This window comes from Meles meles, chromosome 6 (assembly GCF_922984935.1).
Source record: "Meles meles chromosome 6, mMelMel3.1 paternal haplotype, whole genome shotgun sequence".
Taxonomy (NCBI): Eukaryota; Metazoa; Chordata; class Mammalia; order Carnivora; family Mustelidae; genus Meles; species Meles meles.
Window position 1 is genome coordinate 7,592,758 of NC_060071.1, and position 17,182 is coordinate 7,609,939.

The window sequence follows — 17,182 nt, forward strand, 5'->3', positions numbered from 1 at the left end:
ATGGGAGCAAGAACAAAGGCTCCTTCCTCAGCTGCCATGAGGATTAGGTGAAGCGCACTGAGGGTTTCGGTCTGTGTTGAGACAGAGGAAAGATGGACCAGCTGTCAGCTATTGCCAGGATTCTTGGGATGGAGGGATGCAGTGAATGTAGACGTTCTAGAAGCAGCGTTCTCTGGTCAAGCTTGTCGGTTCTAACAGGCAGTGTTATCTGTAGGGACCCAGAGCCATCCAGCCCACCGGGGCTCAGAGTCTCTCTCAATTGCTCATCGGCTTTGTCATCTCAGGCAAATTTCTCAGCACCTGCTTCTACCTCAAAGGCCACAGTGAAGATTGGTTGACGCACAGTGGATTCATCCAGCGGAAATGCTTACGCCAGTGCTTGGCACAGAGTAAGCACAGAGGGACTGTTTGTTTCTATTTTTCTGAAAAGCACATCCAAGGGCGACTGACAGGGGATCTGTTCTGGGGGCAGAACCAGATCTGAAGGTAACGGTCTCCTTTTCTGATTCTCCGTGGTCCTGAGACCCATGGGAGAGATTTGATTGGAATGAATATATTTAACGGAACAATCTGGAAATGCAGAGGCTTCCATCAGTAAGGATTTTCTCAGAGTAGGATGTTAAAGTGAAAATGTTCTGGAAAAGTTGTTGTTTGTTTGTTTGTTTTTTATAATTACACATGCTGTAGGAATGTTGGATTTCCTCCTACATTTCCGGAGAAGGGCTAAAACCCTCAATATGGCATCCAGTCTTTGTGAAGGAGGTCTCTGCAAGGATTGGTTAGGGAGGTCGATGGAGCTAAATCCTCTTCGGTGTTCCAGGCACTTAGCGGGGCTGCCGGAGGGGATCTGAGCATGAGGGTGGGAGGCCACCAGGGATCAGGGATTCATGTGTCAGGAAGGGAGGACCTGGAGAGACTGAGTGATGGCAGGGTGGGAGGTGGTGGCTAGAAGTTTGTAGGCTGGGCAAGAGTGTTCCTTAGATGAAGATGTGCTAGAAGGAGGCATGTTGCCAAGGGGTATGTGTGTGTCTGTGTGTGTGTGCGTGTGTGCCAAAAATACCCGAGACTACCTGACAAAATGTTTAGGAATAAGTGAGCTGCCATAACTCCTACATTCTCATTTTTCACTTGGCCACAAGTCCAGTTTTTCATGGGGATTTTTACAACGGCAGAAAGCAGAATTCCTTCACGACACTGGGTACAAACAATGGAGAAATCAGTGCCCCAGTGCCCTCAGCCTCGGTCAAGGCTGGTTTCCTTGCCCTAAGGAACTTGTGGAGATAGAATGTGGTCCCAGGCTGCCAGGTTGGGGGGGAAAGGAGGGATTTCTCTTCCCAGTTTGAGCCACCGGCAGCTGCGTGCAGCGGAGGGGAGATGGGGCGTCTGTGCGGGATGGGCGGTGTGAGCGCGGGCCTTGGCTCGGCCTCCCCACTGCCTTCTCACACCCAAACCCGGTGCATCTGCTCCCAACAGCATATCTCAGTCCACCTCTTTGTCTGGACATAAGCTGCTGCCTCGCTTCTCCCTTCTCTGGACCCCGCTGGCTTTTCCCACGAGGCCTTTCTTGATGAGTGTTGGGATTGGAAGAGTCTGGGACTGGGGTAGTGGGCGTTCATGCCCACCCCCGTTTGTATTCAGACAGCACCTTGGCCCGTGGTTCCGGTCATCCTTCCCAGCTGCTGGTGGGTAGGAGTTGAGGATCACTTCTGGGTACCATCCTCTTCCAGTGCAAAATTCTGGGTTCCCCCACCGGTTAGAGGGGACCAGAAGTCTCCCTGTTCCTGGGTTCATGTGTTTCCTGGATGGATGCGTGCTCCCAGGCTCCAGCAAGGGAGCTAAGCACGTGGGCTGACTGGGAGATTACAGGGGTCATAGACTCGGCCAAAACATTTGCCTGATGTGAGAATATTCTCGAATAAACGGGAGCCTTATGAGAGACATACAAATCAGCATTAGCTGTGGATTGATTTGGCACCTGTCTTTCCCCAGGCTCTGAAGCCAATGCTCGGGCCCCCTCCCTGCCATCCTCCCCACCCATCAGGCGTTTGGTACCTGCAGCTTACGAGAGGGTGGTGGCATGAAGGTTGGGCTCAGGAATTTGGAGAAGGCTCTGCTGGCCTTCCCCAGATGACACAAAATGGGCAGCAGACAAGCCAGCCGTTAAGCGTGCACCTACTGTAAACGGGGCTTTCTCTAGACTCCTTCACAGAAAGCATCACTTGCTCCACAGGTGGTTAGAGAAGACTGTTTGCTGGTGCCTGTATAGTAGAGCCATAATTACCATGACTGTGAGGACTTAGCCCAGAGCCTGAAGACCAAGGGATGGATGGATGGATGGATGGGTGGATGGATGGATGAATGAATGAATGAATGGGTTGTTCTTATTTTTCAGAGTGTGGTAGGCTCGTGGCCACAGGAGATGTAACATAATGCAGGGAATTCTCAAAGGGATCAGCAGCATCAGCAGCACCTGAAAATTTGGGTAGAAATGTAAATTCCCAAGACCTTCCCCAGACCTCCTGACTCAGAAATTCTGGGATGAGGCCTGATAATGCATGTTTACTGAAAACAAATTTTAGGTTTTTTGTTTGTTTTTTTAACTCATCATTTTGAACGAGTTTAAGATTTACCTCCTGGGGTGCCTGTTGGCTTGGTTCATGACCCCGGGGTCCTGGGCTCAGTGAGGAGCCTGCTTCTTGTTTTCCCTCTGCCCCTGCTCCATGCTTGTGCTCCCTCTCTCCCTCTGCTCTCTCTCTCAAATAAATAAATGATCTTAAAAAAAACTTACCCCCTAAAAGTAATAAAATGGCACAAAGAACTTCCTTATACCCTTCACCCAGCTTCCCCCAAGGGTATCATCTTACCTAAGCACAGTCCAGTATGCAAAATCAGGATATTAACACTGACGCTGTTATCGAGTTTACGGACCTGACTTTTGTCCACTGCTGTCCTTTCTTCCCTAGGACCCAGTTCAGGACCATACGCTGTGCTTAGATGCTCTGTCACCTTATTTTCTTTCAGTCTGGGACAGTCCCTGAGTCTGTCATTGTCGTTCATGAGCTGGACATTCTTTTTTTTTAAAGATTGGTTTATTTGAGAGAGAGAGGTCATGAGAGCAGGGTGAGGGGCAGAGGGAGAGAGAGAGAATCCTAAGCAGACTCCCCACTGAATGTGGAGCCCGACGTGGGGCTTGACCCCATGACCCTGTGATCACAACCTGAGCTGAAATCAAGAGTCAGACACTCATCTAGCTGAACCCCCGGGTGCCCAAGCTGGACCCTTTTGAAGGATACTCACTAGTTATATTGTAGATGCCCCCCCCCCCCAATTTGGGTTTGTCAACTGCTGCCTCCCAGTTAATGCCGGTTACACAATTTCGGCATGAATGGCATAGAAACGATGCCGTGCTCGCTCAGGACATCACTGTGGGGGGCATGCGGTGTCCATACCTCTAGTTCCTGGTGACATCAGTTAATTCTGTCACTGAGTGGACATGGTATCTGCCAGGGTTCTCCACCTCAAGGTGATTTTTTTTCCCCTTTGTACCTAATGTTTGGAAACTTTGTGAACGTCTTGTGTCTTCTCATGCTTTCACACATTCATCTTAGCCTTCCTTGATGGTTCTTGCCCAAAGCGGTTTATAACCGTGGTATTTGCCAGTGGTGACTTTCTTCCTTCCATCATTTCTTCTACGTGTGTTGGGTGGAATGCTACTATGAGAAAGAGCGTCTCTTCTTTCCCCGTGTGTTCATTCAGTTGCTTATATACATTGGTACGGACTCAGGGATGTTTATTTTGTGCTATGACTCAGAATCCGTGTAGTTTCCCCGGAGCTGCCATAAGAGCAGACCACAGCCTCGGCAGCTTAAACAAGACACACGGGTTTTTCTCGCAGTCTTGGAGGCGAGAAGTCTGATCAGGGTGTCAGCAGGGTTGGCTCCTTCTGAGGCCTCTGTCCCTGGCTCGCAGATGACCGTCTTCTTTTCGTGTCTGCATGTGGTCTTCTGTGGTTCATCCCGATCGCCTCCTCTTGCAAGGACACCAGCCATATTGGATTAGCGTCCACACTAATCAGTTTCTTTTAACTGAATTACCTCTTTAAAGAGCCCATCTCCCAATACAGTCCTCTGCGGATGCACCGGAGATCAGGGCTCCACCATACGAATTTGGGGCGGGTACAATTCAGCCTGTAATAATCCATGGCTGTCTTCATTTTGTTGCTTAAATTGTCCCACATTTGGTCATTGGAGGCTCCCACTCTTTCCCACGCTACCACTAATCCAGAGTACGCTCCTACTTTCTAGTACCACACGGTGTTCCGGGCACATCTTGTACTTTCTCTGCCCCAGGCCTGAAGTTACGCATTTCTCCGAGGAGCCCTCATTCCTTTTACTGGAGAATGTAGTGGTCTCACCCTCTAGATGATTCCACTGCATGCTAGAATTGGGGAATCTCTGCTGGAGTGGTTAAGAGCCCAGGCTTGGATTTGAATCCAGCTCAGTCTAATAATCCCTCATTGAGAGTCAGTTAGTCTCTTAATCTCTAGAAGCTTGTTTCTATTTCGGTTAAATGGGGCTAATGCTCTCCACCTCCTCGGATGGTTATAAGGATTGAGCGATGTGTTACATAAAGCACTGAGTCCAGCCCCTGGCTTATAGTTAGTGTCTAATAATGATGCGCTTTCACTGTTAACTGAGCCATTTCTAGAGGTGCAGATCCAAGAGCACATTTTCCATCTGGGGGATGGGCAGGTTCATGAAGGGATTTCCAGGAATATCTCAGGGGCCTGCTGGAATAAACTCCCTATATCACTTTGAGGAATTCTGTCTTGGGATCACAGCTGGGATTTTCACCAAAGTCCAGGGAAACCTACCTTGCAGCATCTCTTCTTGGTTTTGGGGTGCCACCAACATCCCCAGCGCTCTGGGTACCTGAAGGGGAGAGGACTGTGGGTGAGACATTGTGTTTAGATGTAATTTTCCATCTCATAGACCCTAGGGTGCCTGGGCCACCTCCCTGGGAACCAGGAGCTTTATCTCGCATTCCTTCTCCAGTTGGAAGACCACCTCCTGGAGGGGGTAGTGTGGCGGGGGGAGGGGTGGTGCGTCAAGTTTTCTGTTTCCGGAGTAAAGGGGCACTCATGGTGAGTGGGAGAGGTCATACCTATGAGGAAGATACAGTGCTTCTGTTCTGGTTTTTACGACACTTGTTAATGATCTCTTTGTCTTTTTTGCAGAGAGCACGGATAACTTTGTCTCCAGTAAGTCTGCTTTATCTTTTGCTTTGAAACTGCTTTATTCTGGTACTTTCGGTGATTACTGATTCCACGTAGCCCTCTTTCCTCTTCCGTCGCCAGCCCCAGGCCCACGGCAGCTGAGAGCATCTCAGGGAACTGTGAAGGGGAACTGGAGAGTAGAAATACTTCTTGGGTAGTTCCATTTGCACATCTCTTGGGCTCCGTGCCTCAGTTTCCCCCAGGGAGTTCCCTAAGGTCTGAGCACATTGTGGGTCTTCCTGCCTGGATGGGAAGGGGTGGTGTCAGGAAGGACATGGGGTTTCACATGTACAGGTAGACCCCTGGTGATCATCTCACGTGTCCTTGTGGCGAGAAGGGGGGGCCCCTAAACCTATGTTTCTCACCTGCTCTGGGGGCCCCAGAATCTGGCTGGGACTCACCTTGTGAGTAATTTACAAGGTCTCCTGATAGGCTTTTGTGTCCTCAAGTGGAATTATTTTGTTTTTAAAGTAGGCTCCATGTTCAGTGTGGAACCCAATGCGGGGCTTAAACTCACAACCCTGAGATCAGGACCTGAGCTGAGATCAAGAGTCGGACTCTTAACTGACTGAGCCACCCAGGTGCCCCTAAAATAGAATTATTGAGGCTTAGTTTAAAAGCAATCTGGGGCTAGGACCAGACATCCCCCCCTCCATTTGGTGTTTTGCTCATGGACGGTGGGGAAATCTGTATTTATGGCTTTTCCTTTTCTCCCCATGGGACACTAACGGCAGCAGCACTGTCGTTTCTGCCCTATGTGTGGCCTGAGGCAGTGGGCAGTCCTGTTGAGGACACCCTTTACTGCTGGGCATGGATGTGCAGATCTGTGATTCCCTCATTTGTCCTTGATCTGAGAGGACTTGTCATCTCCCAGAACGTCCCTCCAGAGACTTCTGAATTGGGGCTGTTGCCTTCCCAGGAGATGATCAGAGATGGAGCACAGACTGGCTTCCCATCCCGGCCTTGCTGGGAAAGGTGGTGTTTCCGGGGCAGATGGACTTGCTGCTTACCTCGGGCGGCCACTGTGTTCTGAACTCCGTGGTAGGAGAGTGGACAGTGGGCCGTTCCTGGGATCATGGGTCTCCTGGTCTCACTGAGGAGTAAAGAGGGAGAAAGGAAGGGCATGGGAGAGCCAGGGACAGGAAAAGGAGGGCCTCTGGCAGAGGGTAGCTGAACGTCAACACCATCTGTTGTCATCAACAAAATGTGCCCAATCTGTACCCTGGCCTGGACCCAAATCCATTTTTTTCTACTCCTCTGTACCCAGTAGTTCATGGCCTAGGTTGCCTAGGTGACATTCTTTACTCTGGAATGGGGGTAGGTGGGTGGCAGTGAGGGTCCTTTATTCCTCGTGGAGCCTGCCCTTGACCTGGTCTCCAGGGACCTCTGCAAAGCCAGAGCAGGAACTCTTGTGGGGGGCCTGGGAGTCAGGTGGGGACTGTGGCTGAGCCTCTTATGGCTGGTAAGCTAACCACCCTCCTGGTCTGGTTGGTTTTCAGTCTACGACGTGAGCCCCACACCCATCACGGTGACCCACAAACCGGAGGAAGACACTTTTGGGGTAAGTCACTCCTGGATCAAGGGGAAGGTGTTTACTGACTTCGTTTTTGGAGCTAACGTTCCGGAATTTTATCTTCCTTGGAAGCCCAACATATACGGCGAAAAAAAACTGCGCTGAATGACCTCCTTTCAGGTGCTTGAAACCTTCCTTGTTTGATGAGAATAAGTCATTATTTGAGGATCTCTTTGAGGATCCGCTCCAAGCCCTAGGGTTCGGAAGAAAACTGTTTGAAAACCCCCACTCTGTTAGGAGCCTGGCTGGGCCTGATTCGAGGGCAATACTAACCACACAAACCTTTTACAAGAGTCAGAATTGCTCAGAGCAACCCCTTGGGTGGGTTTTTCCAGTCCCTCCCCTGACCCTCCCCTGCCTGACTCTCAGAGCCAGAGATGTCCCTGAGGAGGAGAGCAAAGGTGTTTTTTGTTTTGTTTCGTTTTGTTTAGTTTTTTTAAGAGTCCAGATCTACAGAACCTTCTGGAAGATATTCTGTAAAGATTATCAATGTGAAGGTGCAGAGGGTTTTTTGCTAATGGAAACAACAAACAGTAGACAGAGACTCTTAGGCCTGCCCTTGCGTTGCTTGTGACCGATGGCCTGCAGATGAGAGGCTGAGCCACGGGAAGTTCTCTCATCCAGCTGGGGAATTAATTCTCCTGTAATGTGCTCAAGGTCTCATGAGTTACTTCTGCCGAGGAATTGACTCAGTGGTGCGCGTTGGAGTGGGCTGCGGTGGCTCCCCCGATGGGACGGCGTCCGTTTGGGCCCGTGCAACTTTCCCTGGCCCGCGGGTTCTCGGTGACTGTGCTTACCTGCCTGATCTCGACCCCCGCAGGTGTCCATCGCTGTGGGACTTGCTGCTTTTGCCTGCGTCCTGTTGGTGGTTCTCTTCATCATGATCAACAAGTACGGTCGGCGGTCCAAATTTGGAATGAAGGGTAAGGTGGGATTTTCCCTTGCAAGGGTCTCCTGGCCGGGGGGAGGGGCGGGTAGAATCGGGTTCCTTTTGATCAAAAGAGGCTGTTTTATTCTCCCTTTCTCCAAGAGGGCCTCTGCTAGTGGGCTGAAGGCGTCCTGGTGGAGATTCCTGTCTGCCCCTCACTGCTGGTGGTGATGGGTTAGAGGCAATGTTGGTGTCCGCGGGGCCCAGACTGTGGTCCGCCTGGCTTTGCTGTGAGACCGGGAAGCAGCATAGAGCTGGGCTGCTTGTTGAAGGAGGGTAGTTTGTGAAGGGAGTTGCTGAGAAAAAGGGCTCCTTGTGTGAGTGGCTTGGTTTCACTCTTTCCTGCACTTTCCCTTGGAGTTGTGCTGCGAAGGTATTAGCTAGCTAGATGGCGGGGGGGTGGACCCCGGTGCTGGGACGTTGCCCACATGATGGCATTTCAGCACGTAGCTCTACACAGGGTCCCGGAGTGGATGCCAAGAGCAACACGATTGCTAAAATTGCTGGCCAGCTTCCACAATCCCGAGTCTTCAGCCCCCCTCCGGCGGGGGAAGGTGGCGGGACGAAGCTTCCCACCAGGGCTCGGGTGGGGGGGAGTGGCGCCAAAGGGGTTAACACGGTGAATGAGCACCCATCTGCCTGGTCTCAGGGATGGGTCTGTCCAGATGGCTTCCGGGAGGCTGGGTACTGGTTCTCAAACAGAAACTGGAATTTAAAGACCTGCTCCCCCCTGGGGTTTCCATTTATGGCTAGTGTTCGATGGGAGGTGGATAGGGAAGGATGAGGAAAGGTTCCACAGACGGTCAGGTTGCTGAACTGGAATCCAGGGTTGAGAGTATGGGATCCAGAAAGATGAGTTTCTACAGCTTCTGCACATGAACCGGGATCTGTGGGGAGGGTCCGATCTTGGGACTCGGGGACCGAAGGAGGGCACGTGAATGAGATCCGCAGGGCAGTGGTCCCCTGAACTTATGCAGATGTTTGGGTGTACGTGGCGGTGGGGTGGGGGATGGTTTGGAAAGGAATTAGTCCACTCCTTGTGTTATAGTCTCAAAATATTCTGTGACTCCCCTAAAAGTTGAGAACACTGGCATTCAGCAAGAGATCCCTGTGCAAGAACCGAAGGGCAGGCTGCCTGGCTCCTCCAAGGCTGCCTACCTCTATACCCTCTTTCTGTTCTTGCTTCAGCTGAACAAGTCAGAGCAAGGCAAGCCAGGTTTTCGTGAATCCTATGAAATATTTGGACCAAGAGAAATACTTGTGCAGGCAAATTCTAGAGAGGCGATAGAAGTTTGGCCCAAAGCCCCACGACTTAAACAAGATCAGACCACTGTGAGGCACCTCGATGGGAGATGTTCTATCTGCCAGTATTCCCTGATGCCAAACAGGGCTCCACGGGGTTCGAAGATGACCCCCGCTGGGTGAGCCCCGAGCCTTCAGTCTTAGCCTCATCCCTGGAGCCGTGGCTTTGAGGACTGGCCTTATTGCTTGGGCAAAGTTTTCAGACCACGGGAGGAACCCTCTGACCCTGTTCCCTCCTTCCACCTGAGAAAACACGAGGCTGTCGGCTAAAGGGGAGGATGGGGCATTTCTGCTCCCCGCCGAGGAGGCAGCGCCACCAGCTGAGACCCTGTGACACGCTTGGCAGCGCTGCGAGAGCAGATTTTTCCTATTAATTGTCATCCGGTTTCTGGAACAGTGTGTCCCCATGTCGGATGGATTAGGCAGGATCCAGGGTGGTGCCTTCCCCTCAGCTGTCCTCGGAGCCTCTCTCCCAGCCCCTGCTCCCCTCTCCCAGAGCTGAGCTGCCTCCTTGGCCCTGGATGGCCCCAGAGAGCATGGCCCAGCAGGTGGAAGGGAAGTATCCCCTCCTGGGGAGCCCAGCAGCCTGAAGGAGGGAGGCTGTACTTGGAGGCCAGATGTGGATTTGGGTCTAAGGTTGACCTTGTTGAGGCTGAAACTGTCTCTGCCCTGGGCTTGGGTCTCATCCCAGGATGAGTAAGCACCTGCCCCAGACTGCGCCCACCCTGATCCTTTGTTGCAAGTGGTATCCCGGTGCAGGAGAGAATGAAGGTGTGGGTACCAGGAGCCCCCTGACTCTGACTCCGGTGAACTCCGACCTCTTCCAAACCCGCCCATCCTCAGCTTTGAACGTTCAGATCTGGGTCAGGCTCTGCCGTGCCACTTAATTGCTCCTTGCTTTTAGCAAAGTTACGCCGCCCCTCACAGCCTCCCCTGCCACCATGGGGTGGCTCTGAGCGTTGAGACGTGTGGACCTGGCATAGAAAAGGTGGCCCCATGGCTGTAGTTCTCCCCTTCTTTTCTTCACGCGTAAGCCTCTCCCGGCTCCTTTCACCGTCCTTCTATGAAGGGTTGCCCTCCCAGGACTCGTGCACGCCTACCTCTGTCACACGCCGCGTTTCGTCAGGATGCCTGGATTCTGCACTGGTCCCAGTGCCTTGTCCTTCCTTTGCACACACACCATCTGTCTGTCCTGCCAGGCCAGGAGCGACTTGGCAGAAACCACCGATCACTCAGTCCGGTGTGCCTGAAACTTCGCACGGTGTTTGACAAATGCTCGTTGAACTTAAGATGGATGACTGCATTTATAATCATAAAAAAAAAAGCCCAGGGGCGCCTGGGTGGCTCAGTGGTTTAAGCCTCTGCCTTCAGCTCAGGTCATGATCTCAGGGTCCTGGGATCGAGCCCCGCATCGGGCTCTCTGCTCAGTGGGGAGCCTGTTTCTCCCTCTCTCTCTGCCTGCCTCTCTGCCTACTTGTGACCTCTCTCTCTGATAAATAAATAAAATATTTAAAAAAAAAAAAAAAGCCCAGCTTGTGAATCAGTAACGGGCCAGTAAGGGCTACTTTGGCAACGGGAGAGGTCTGGGCAGTGGGACAGAGAGAGAATGAGGTTGATGGGGGGACGCACACGTAATACACAGCGTCCCCACCCGAGGGCCCGGAACACTGTGTGTGCACGAGGAGGGATTGCTGGTATGAACTTCACTTCCTTCTGAGAAATAAGGAAAAGACAAAAACGCAAAGGTTGGCGTGGCAAATACACCGCTTAGAATAAGCGCTCTTACAGTTTTGTTTTATGTTTGAGCCTGATGTTTTAGTCCTCCAGTAAAGAGATGAAACATTGCTGATAAAACCAAAAATGCTTTGTCCCCCCTATTCCCAGAGACGGCCACCAGCCTGGGCTTCATGTGTGTCCCTCAGTTCACTGTTTATGTCTCTCTCCTTGGTCTCTTCCTCTCTTTCTCTGTCGTCTCTGCACACCTGCCCGCCCCACTTGGTTCTCTCCCAGCCAGACTCACGCTCTGTGGGCTCCCTCCACCCCACGGCGATGCTAGGGACCAGGTCTGGTAACCAGGTCATTTTTAAACTTTAAAAAATTTTTTAAAAATTATTCCCATTTATCTATTTGGATTGCGCACAAGTGGAGGGGAGGGGCAGAAGGAGAGGGTGAAGCAGACACCGCGCTGAGCAGGGAGCCCATCTAAGGCCTTGGGGCTCCATTCCAGACCCCAGGATCATGACCTGAGCCAAAGGCAGATGCTTAACTGACTGAGCCCCCTAGGCGCCCCCGTTTTTGTACTTCTGTGTATATGTATACGTATGTTTGCTCTTTACAGGTCACAGATTGCCTACCTAGACCTCTAGACAACAATCGTTAGTGTATATATCTCTTACATTGATCTTATTAATACGTTTTATTTGGACAAGAGAACTTGTGCCATACCGGTTTTAACCAGCGCGATTAAAGCCTGCAGCTTCCCCAAGAGTGGTCGCGCACGGTGTGTGATATGCGTGGACAGTGTACGTTTGGTCTACGAGAAAACTGACACCTACGTACGTGTGCATTTAAGTGTACGTGGGTACATGCACATTTACAAAATGCACTCTTCTGTGTGTTTAACTGACACACGTGCTCACACCCTTATTAGTTTCCTTCTGCAGCTGGTTTATTTACCTTGTTTATTACCTGTCAGAGGTCTCCCCGTGTTGCTGTGCGCAGGCTTTCTACCAGACACTTGGTGTTCGGGAGATGAAGATATTAACGAGGTCTTCCAGAAACAGATAGAAAAAGCACCATCTTGAACACCTCTGTACTTCTGTCCCCTGCCGTCTTGTTGATCACAGGTGGCCCTAGGAGCAGATCTCTTGGATCCACAAATGTTTTGAAATGGCGCCGAGCCGGGGCAGTGGGGTTTCCTGGGGCTGTGGCTGAAGCCCAGGGTCTTACTTAGAGCAGCGGGGGATCATTTGGTTCCCTGTGGTAACTGACTTTCAGAACAGAAGCCTGTAGGAGCTGGGACCTGGAGGCTCCCTGCTGTGCGGGACACTATCTCTTGAATTGCTGGGTGGAGGGAGTGATCCATGCGGCGGGTTGAGCCCGGAATGTGTGCAGGGCAGGAGCCATCCACTGGGAGGTACAGAAATACAGACAGACATTTCAGCATTTTATTATTTTATTTTATTTTATATTTTTAAAGATTGCGTTTTTTTGTTTGGGAGAGAGAGAGTGGGAGAGGGGCAGAAGGAGAGGGAGAAGCAGGCTCCCCTTGAGCATGGAGCCAGATGCACAGTTCCATCCCAGGACCTCCCCCCACCTCCCATCATGACCTGAGCAAAAGGCAGCAGATGCGTTTAAACCAACGGAGCCACCCAGGCACCCCAGTCGGTTCAGTGTTTTTGACAGCTAAGGATGTTGTGCCCATGGGTCCTGGGCCTGGACGCCATGTGGTTCAGAGTTTGCACCAAGATCCCCCTCACAAGATATGTTTCTGTCGGCCATCGGAAGACCATGGCAAGGATCTGGCTGGGGCTTTGTGGCAGCTGTGTGTACTGCTAAAGAAGCCGTGGTGAGGAGAGGAGGCATCGTGCTTTGGATTCTTGGTCCAGTGAAGCCAGGTTAGGACTTCAGCCCCTTTCCAAGGCCAGCGAACCTCCTTATGCCTTGACCTTGGCTGTCCCACAATGAGCAGCCCAGGTATACCTGCCATCTTCAGGAAAATAGCCAGGTTGGGTGCCTGGGTGGCTCAGTGGGTCAAAGCCTCTGCCTTTGGCTCAGGTCATGATCTCAGGGTCCTGGGATCGAGCCCTGCATTGGGCTCTCTGCTCGGCGGGGAGCCTACTTCCCCCTACCCCCCTGCCTCTCTGCCTACTTGTGATCTCTGTCTGTCAAATAAATAAATAAATAAATAAAATCTTAAAAAAAAATAGCCAGATCGATGATGCAAGAGTGTCTTTAAATAATAAAACATGTCCTGTAGTTTTCATATCCGTTACCGTAGTTATTTAATAGAGGAAGAAGCATTCACGTGGGTTTTCGCAACCTGTAAAAAGAGTGTGTGTTCTTTGGCCTCTGACCTTGTGACGACCTCAGTATCTCTACGTATTTCCAGATCAGGGATGTGGTGGTGGTGTCCTTCATGCTTCTTGGCTTCCTCTTCTCCCACAGAAGAGGCAGAATGATGGTTTCTTGGAGCTGAAGCAGACCTCAGTCTTCTTAGGTGCGTGTCCCCATTGTACAGAGAAGGAAACAGAGCAGAGAAGTGCAGTAACACGTCCGAGCACACTGTGGGCTAGGGCAGCGCTGGCCCTGCTTCCCTGGGACGTGCTGTGTGCAGAGAGCCCGGGAGGGCCCAGAGATGAAGCCGGAGGAGGAATACAATCAAGCCAGTTCTTCCCATGCTCTGTCCTTGGGTGCTGTCCGCCTCGAATGGCGCTTTCAGCAATGCCCCTTCTTGATCTGCTTTTCTCAAGCTGGGGCTCACCTGGCTTGTGGGGAGGCAGGGGGGCAAGATGGGAGCTGAGCAGGGATGAGTGCTGCTTCCCTGGCTGAGGAGACGTCCTTCGTTTCTTTCTGAGCACGGTGGGGACCGCACTGCAGGGCAGCGGAAGCCGGAAGGCTGGGGAGGACGTGGTCAAGACCTACCTCTAGGCCTCCCGGCAGTATGTTGAGCGCTTCGGCAGCCCTCGCTGGCTTTTTAATCCTCATGATCGGACACGTGCCGGTGCCTCTGATGGGCCTGTGGATGGGCACTCCAGGACTGTTCCGTTGTGAATTAGCATCCGTTAATAGGTACTTAAAGTAAAGTGGTTGCCTATTTGATTATGATTGGGGGTTATTAACATTCTTTCCATAAACAGATGGGAACTGTCCTCTGAGTGGATGGCAGAATCCTGCCAGAGTCTTGATTTGGAGGGGCTGGCTCCTGCCAAAACACGTCGGGGGGCTGCTGCTCATAACGAATGGCCTTGTTCTCCCTCTGGTTAACCTGTTGGCAAAGGGGGATGGTTGGACTTGGGAAGGAATCCTTTCTGGGCTCCCTCCTAACCTTGGAGCATCAGATCAAGAAAGGTTTCTTCTGGCTGGAATGGAGATGGGATTGGGAGGGATCTTGGACTCCCAAGGTTTGATGTTCTAACCTCTAATGAGGCATCCTTTCTTCTTTGGCGGGGTGGGGGGGGGAGGGGCGTAGAGGGAGGGGGCAAGTGTCCCTTGCTGTGAGCATGCTGCAGGGGTTGGAGGCAAGGAGGGTTGTCTGGAGACGGCAGACTTCTGAGACGATTGGGAGGTGAAGCGGCGCCTAGATGAGCGCACTGTTGATACCATTGCCGGATAGCTCCTTTGCCCCAAGAAACAGACTTACCTGATCTCTCAGTAGCTGAGTCGGAAGCCAAGAGCCGCGCAAGGCAGAAGTGAAACGCGGTGAAGCAGTTGGGTTTCCTGACTCCCTCAAATACATTCATTCTTCCTTCTTGCTTATTTTTCTTTCTTCTTTGCCCATTCTCTCCTCTGAATTGAGGTTATTTGAAGGAGGAAGGTGCCTCTGACCTTTGCAGTGGCCTCTGCTAGGGGTTCCTGGCAAGGGACTCCTGGTGGAAGGTGGCTTTTTGAACATAACCGTGAGAGTAGTTTTTGGATTCATTTTCTATATCATTAGCCTACGTCCTTGTAGTCTCCGAACAAACGTTTCATGCCCTTTCTCTCCTTTTGGGCTCCTTGACAGACCCTCCTCCCCCCACGAACACTCCCAGCATTTGTTCAAGTCCTAGTTAAATAGGCTGGGTGTGCGGCCAATCCACAGGCAGGACGTGAAGGAATGGAAGCCAGGAGCCTTCTGCTTCCTTTCCTCCGCTTGGACTTTATTGCGAGTTTCTGGCTGCAGATGAAGTCTTGCCGCACTTGGTGAATGCGGTGCCCAGAGAGCTCTGAGAAGACGGCTGGAAGGCAGTGTGTGTTTTTCTAGTACGCCTTTGCTGCCCCGTCTTTGTCAGGGCTTTGCAGGTGTGCAGTGGAAGATTCTAGAAGCCCCCGCACGGTCACCATTGGTCGTCTTCGGACTAGGCTGCTCCTCCATTCCTCTCTCAGCACTCCAGGAAACGAGCTGTCCCCCAGAGCAGAGTCTTGTATTTCACAGAAAGTCACTGGAAATAGAGTCTGCTACAAAACGTTTCTCCTCTATGGTTACCTGCGAGCTGACTGTTTTTGGCAGGCCCCAGTGTCCCATTCTGTAGGGCCAAGGATGGCCAGTGTGTTTGGCTCCATAGCCAAAATGATTGCCTCTCTGACTCGCTTGATTTTGGCTACAAAATACAGTTCTTACTAATCCAGGTTGTTTGAGCTGGTTCCCACAGGGTTAGCATTCTTTGATACCGCGGGGAAGAAGTTCTCCACCTCTTGTCCCCGGATGACACACGGGACCGTTGACGGTCAGATGCCTTACACACTCCTGTCGGTGTGAGCAGGCTGATGGACAAGTGCTGGCCCTCCCCGTAGTTTCTCACGTAAGGAAGCTATATCAGGATATGAGTTAGCAAAAGAGATTTTTACAACTGGGAATAAAATCAAGTCTATACTAATTTTTATGCTCAAAAAATTCACGAACTCTCAGTATTTTATTATCCCTCTAAAGTTCTGGTGACATACTTCCTCGCTGATCCAGACATCCTCCTGGATCATGGCACCAGGATGGAAACCGAGAGGGGTGGGACCTGCCAACCCGGGCTTGCTCCCAGTGTTCCTTGCCCAACGTGGTTGTGCCCCTGAAAAGTCAAATTGCAGAAGCCGCTCCAGCAGCGGCCCTCATCTCCTCATGGCACGTTCTTACCATCCCTGCATCTTCTCCTGTAACGTCCTGCTTTCCGTTGCCCAGAGGAAGAGTGGCGGTGGGCTAGAGCGAATGAGAAGCTTCCCCATGGCTGCAGTGCCCGAGCCCTGTGTTCATGCAGCTTGTTCTCCCGTGAACTGCAGAAGGCTTTGGGAGGCCCGCAGGAGGAGCCGTCCAAACCGTAGGCGACAGAGCGAAGAGGGCAAAACAGCAGTTCATCGGGAAACACGCGTCTGGACGAGTGGAAAAAAGCCACCCATTGAGAACACTAACAAACCAGCCGTCCCCTGCAAACTCCTAGCCACAGCTCCTTCTCACCCCTCTGTCCGTGCCGCGCATCCGTCATGGGTGCTGAACGGGACGGGGTGACGGAGGGGGTGCTACACGACACGCGATCACCGGCTGTGGCTCAGCCTCCAGATGTGTCTGCTGCCTGCTCCAGCCCCAAGGTTCCGGAGGAAAGGAGGAAGGACTTGGGATGGGACTCTTCCTGGGTCTGTCACACTGAGGGTTCATGACGCGCCCTTTCTCTCCCTTCCACAATACCCTAGTACGTTTAGCGCAGAGAGAGATTCGCCAGGTCACTCGGGCACAAGGCCCTTTATGCTCTTCTCTTATATTAATTCTGCTTCCACCAGCCAGAGAGGGATTTGCTGGCATCCTTATACCAACCTCGCTGGCTCCCCTGACCACGACCCCAAGACGTGGCTCCCTAATTGGTGGGACTCAGTGCAAGGTGTTCAAAAAGCATTAGAATTTCCAGACAGCCATGGTAGAGCTTAATGCCCCAAGCGTGGGGCTCTCCTGAGCACTGAGTTGGGGTGCAGGCCCATGGGGCCAGCTTTGCTCCTTGAGTACAGGCCCTGGGACTTGATGCTTTCCTGAATGGTCTTGACGGAAATCTGTTTCTATGCTTCCTTTTTCCAGCGAGGCTGGGACTTGGGGTAAAGACGAGAATACTGGCCGATCTGCCACTTCTAATCATAGCAGGGAAAGAGAACGGAGGCAGGGGAACACATACCGAGTATTTACTGTGTGTCGGGTGTCTAATAGGTCTTAGAATAGTCTTCATAGGTAGCAGTTCTCCCCACTGTAAAGACCAGAAAGCTGCTCAGACTGGGGGGAATTGCCCAAGGTCATGTGACTGATAAGTAGGAAAACCAGGTTTTCAACGAAGTCACTGAGATCAGTGGTTTTCAATCGTAGCTGCACATTCCAATTATGTATTGAAATGACATAAAGCCCTTGGCCCAGGCTGCACCCCAGACCCATTAAAGCAGA

At 51.8% G+C, this 17,182-nt stretch overlaps 1 protein-coding gene across 4 annotated transcripts in view; it reads left to right on the forward strand.

Annotated features, from left to right (window-relative positions):
- The window catches only part of NTRK3 (neurotrophic receptor tyrosine kinase 3), a 387,271-nt gene that overhangs the window by 131,577 nt on the left and 238,512 nt on the right, over positions 1 to 17,182 (forward strand). For all 4 annotated transcript variants that reach the window (XM_046008586.1, XM_046008582.1, XM_046008584.1 and 1 more), the window contains exons 9-11: positions 5,237 to 5,260; positions 6,775 to 6,836; positions 7,669 to 7,771. In XM_046008586.1, coding sequence (XP_045864542.1) covers positions 5,237 to 5,260; positions 6,775 to 6,836; positions 7,669 to 7,771 — 189 coding nt within the window. The remainder of the gene's footprint in view (positions 1 to 5,236; positions 5,261 to 6,774; positions 6,837 to 7,668; positions 7,772 to 17,182) is intronic.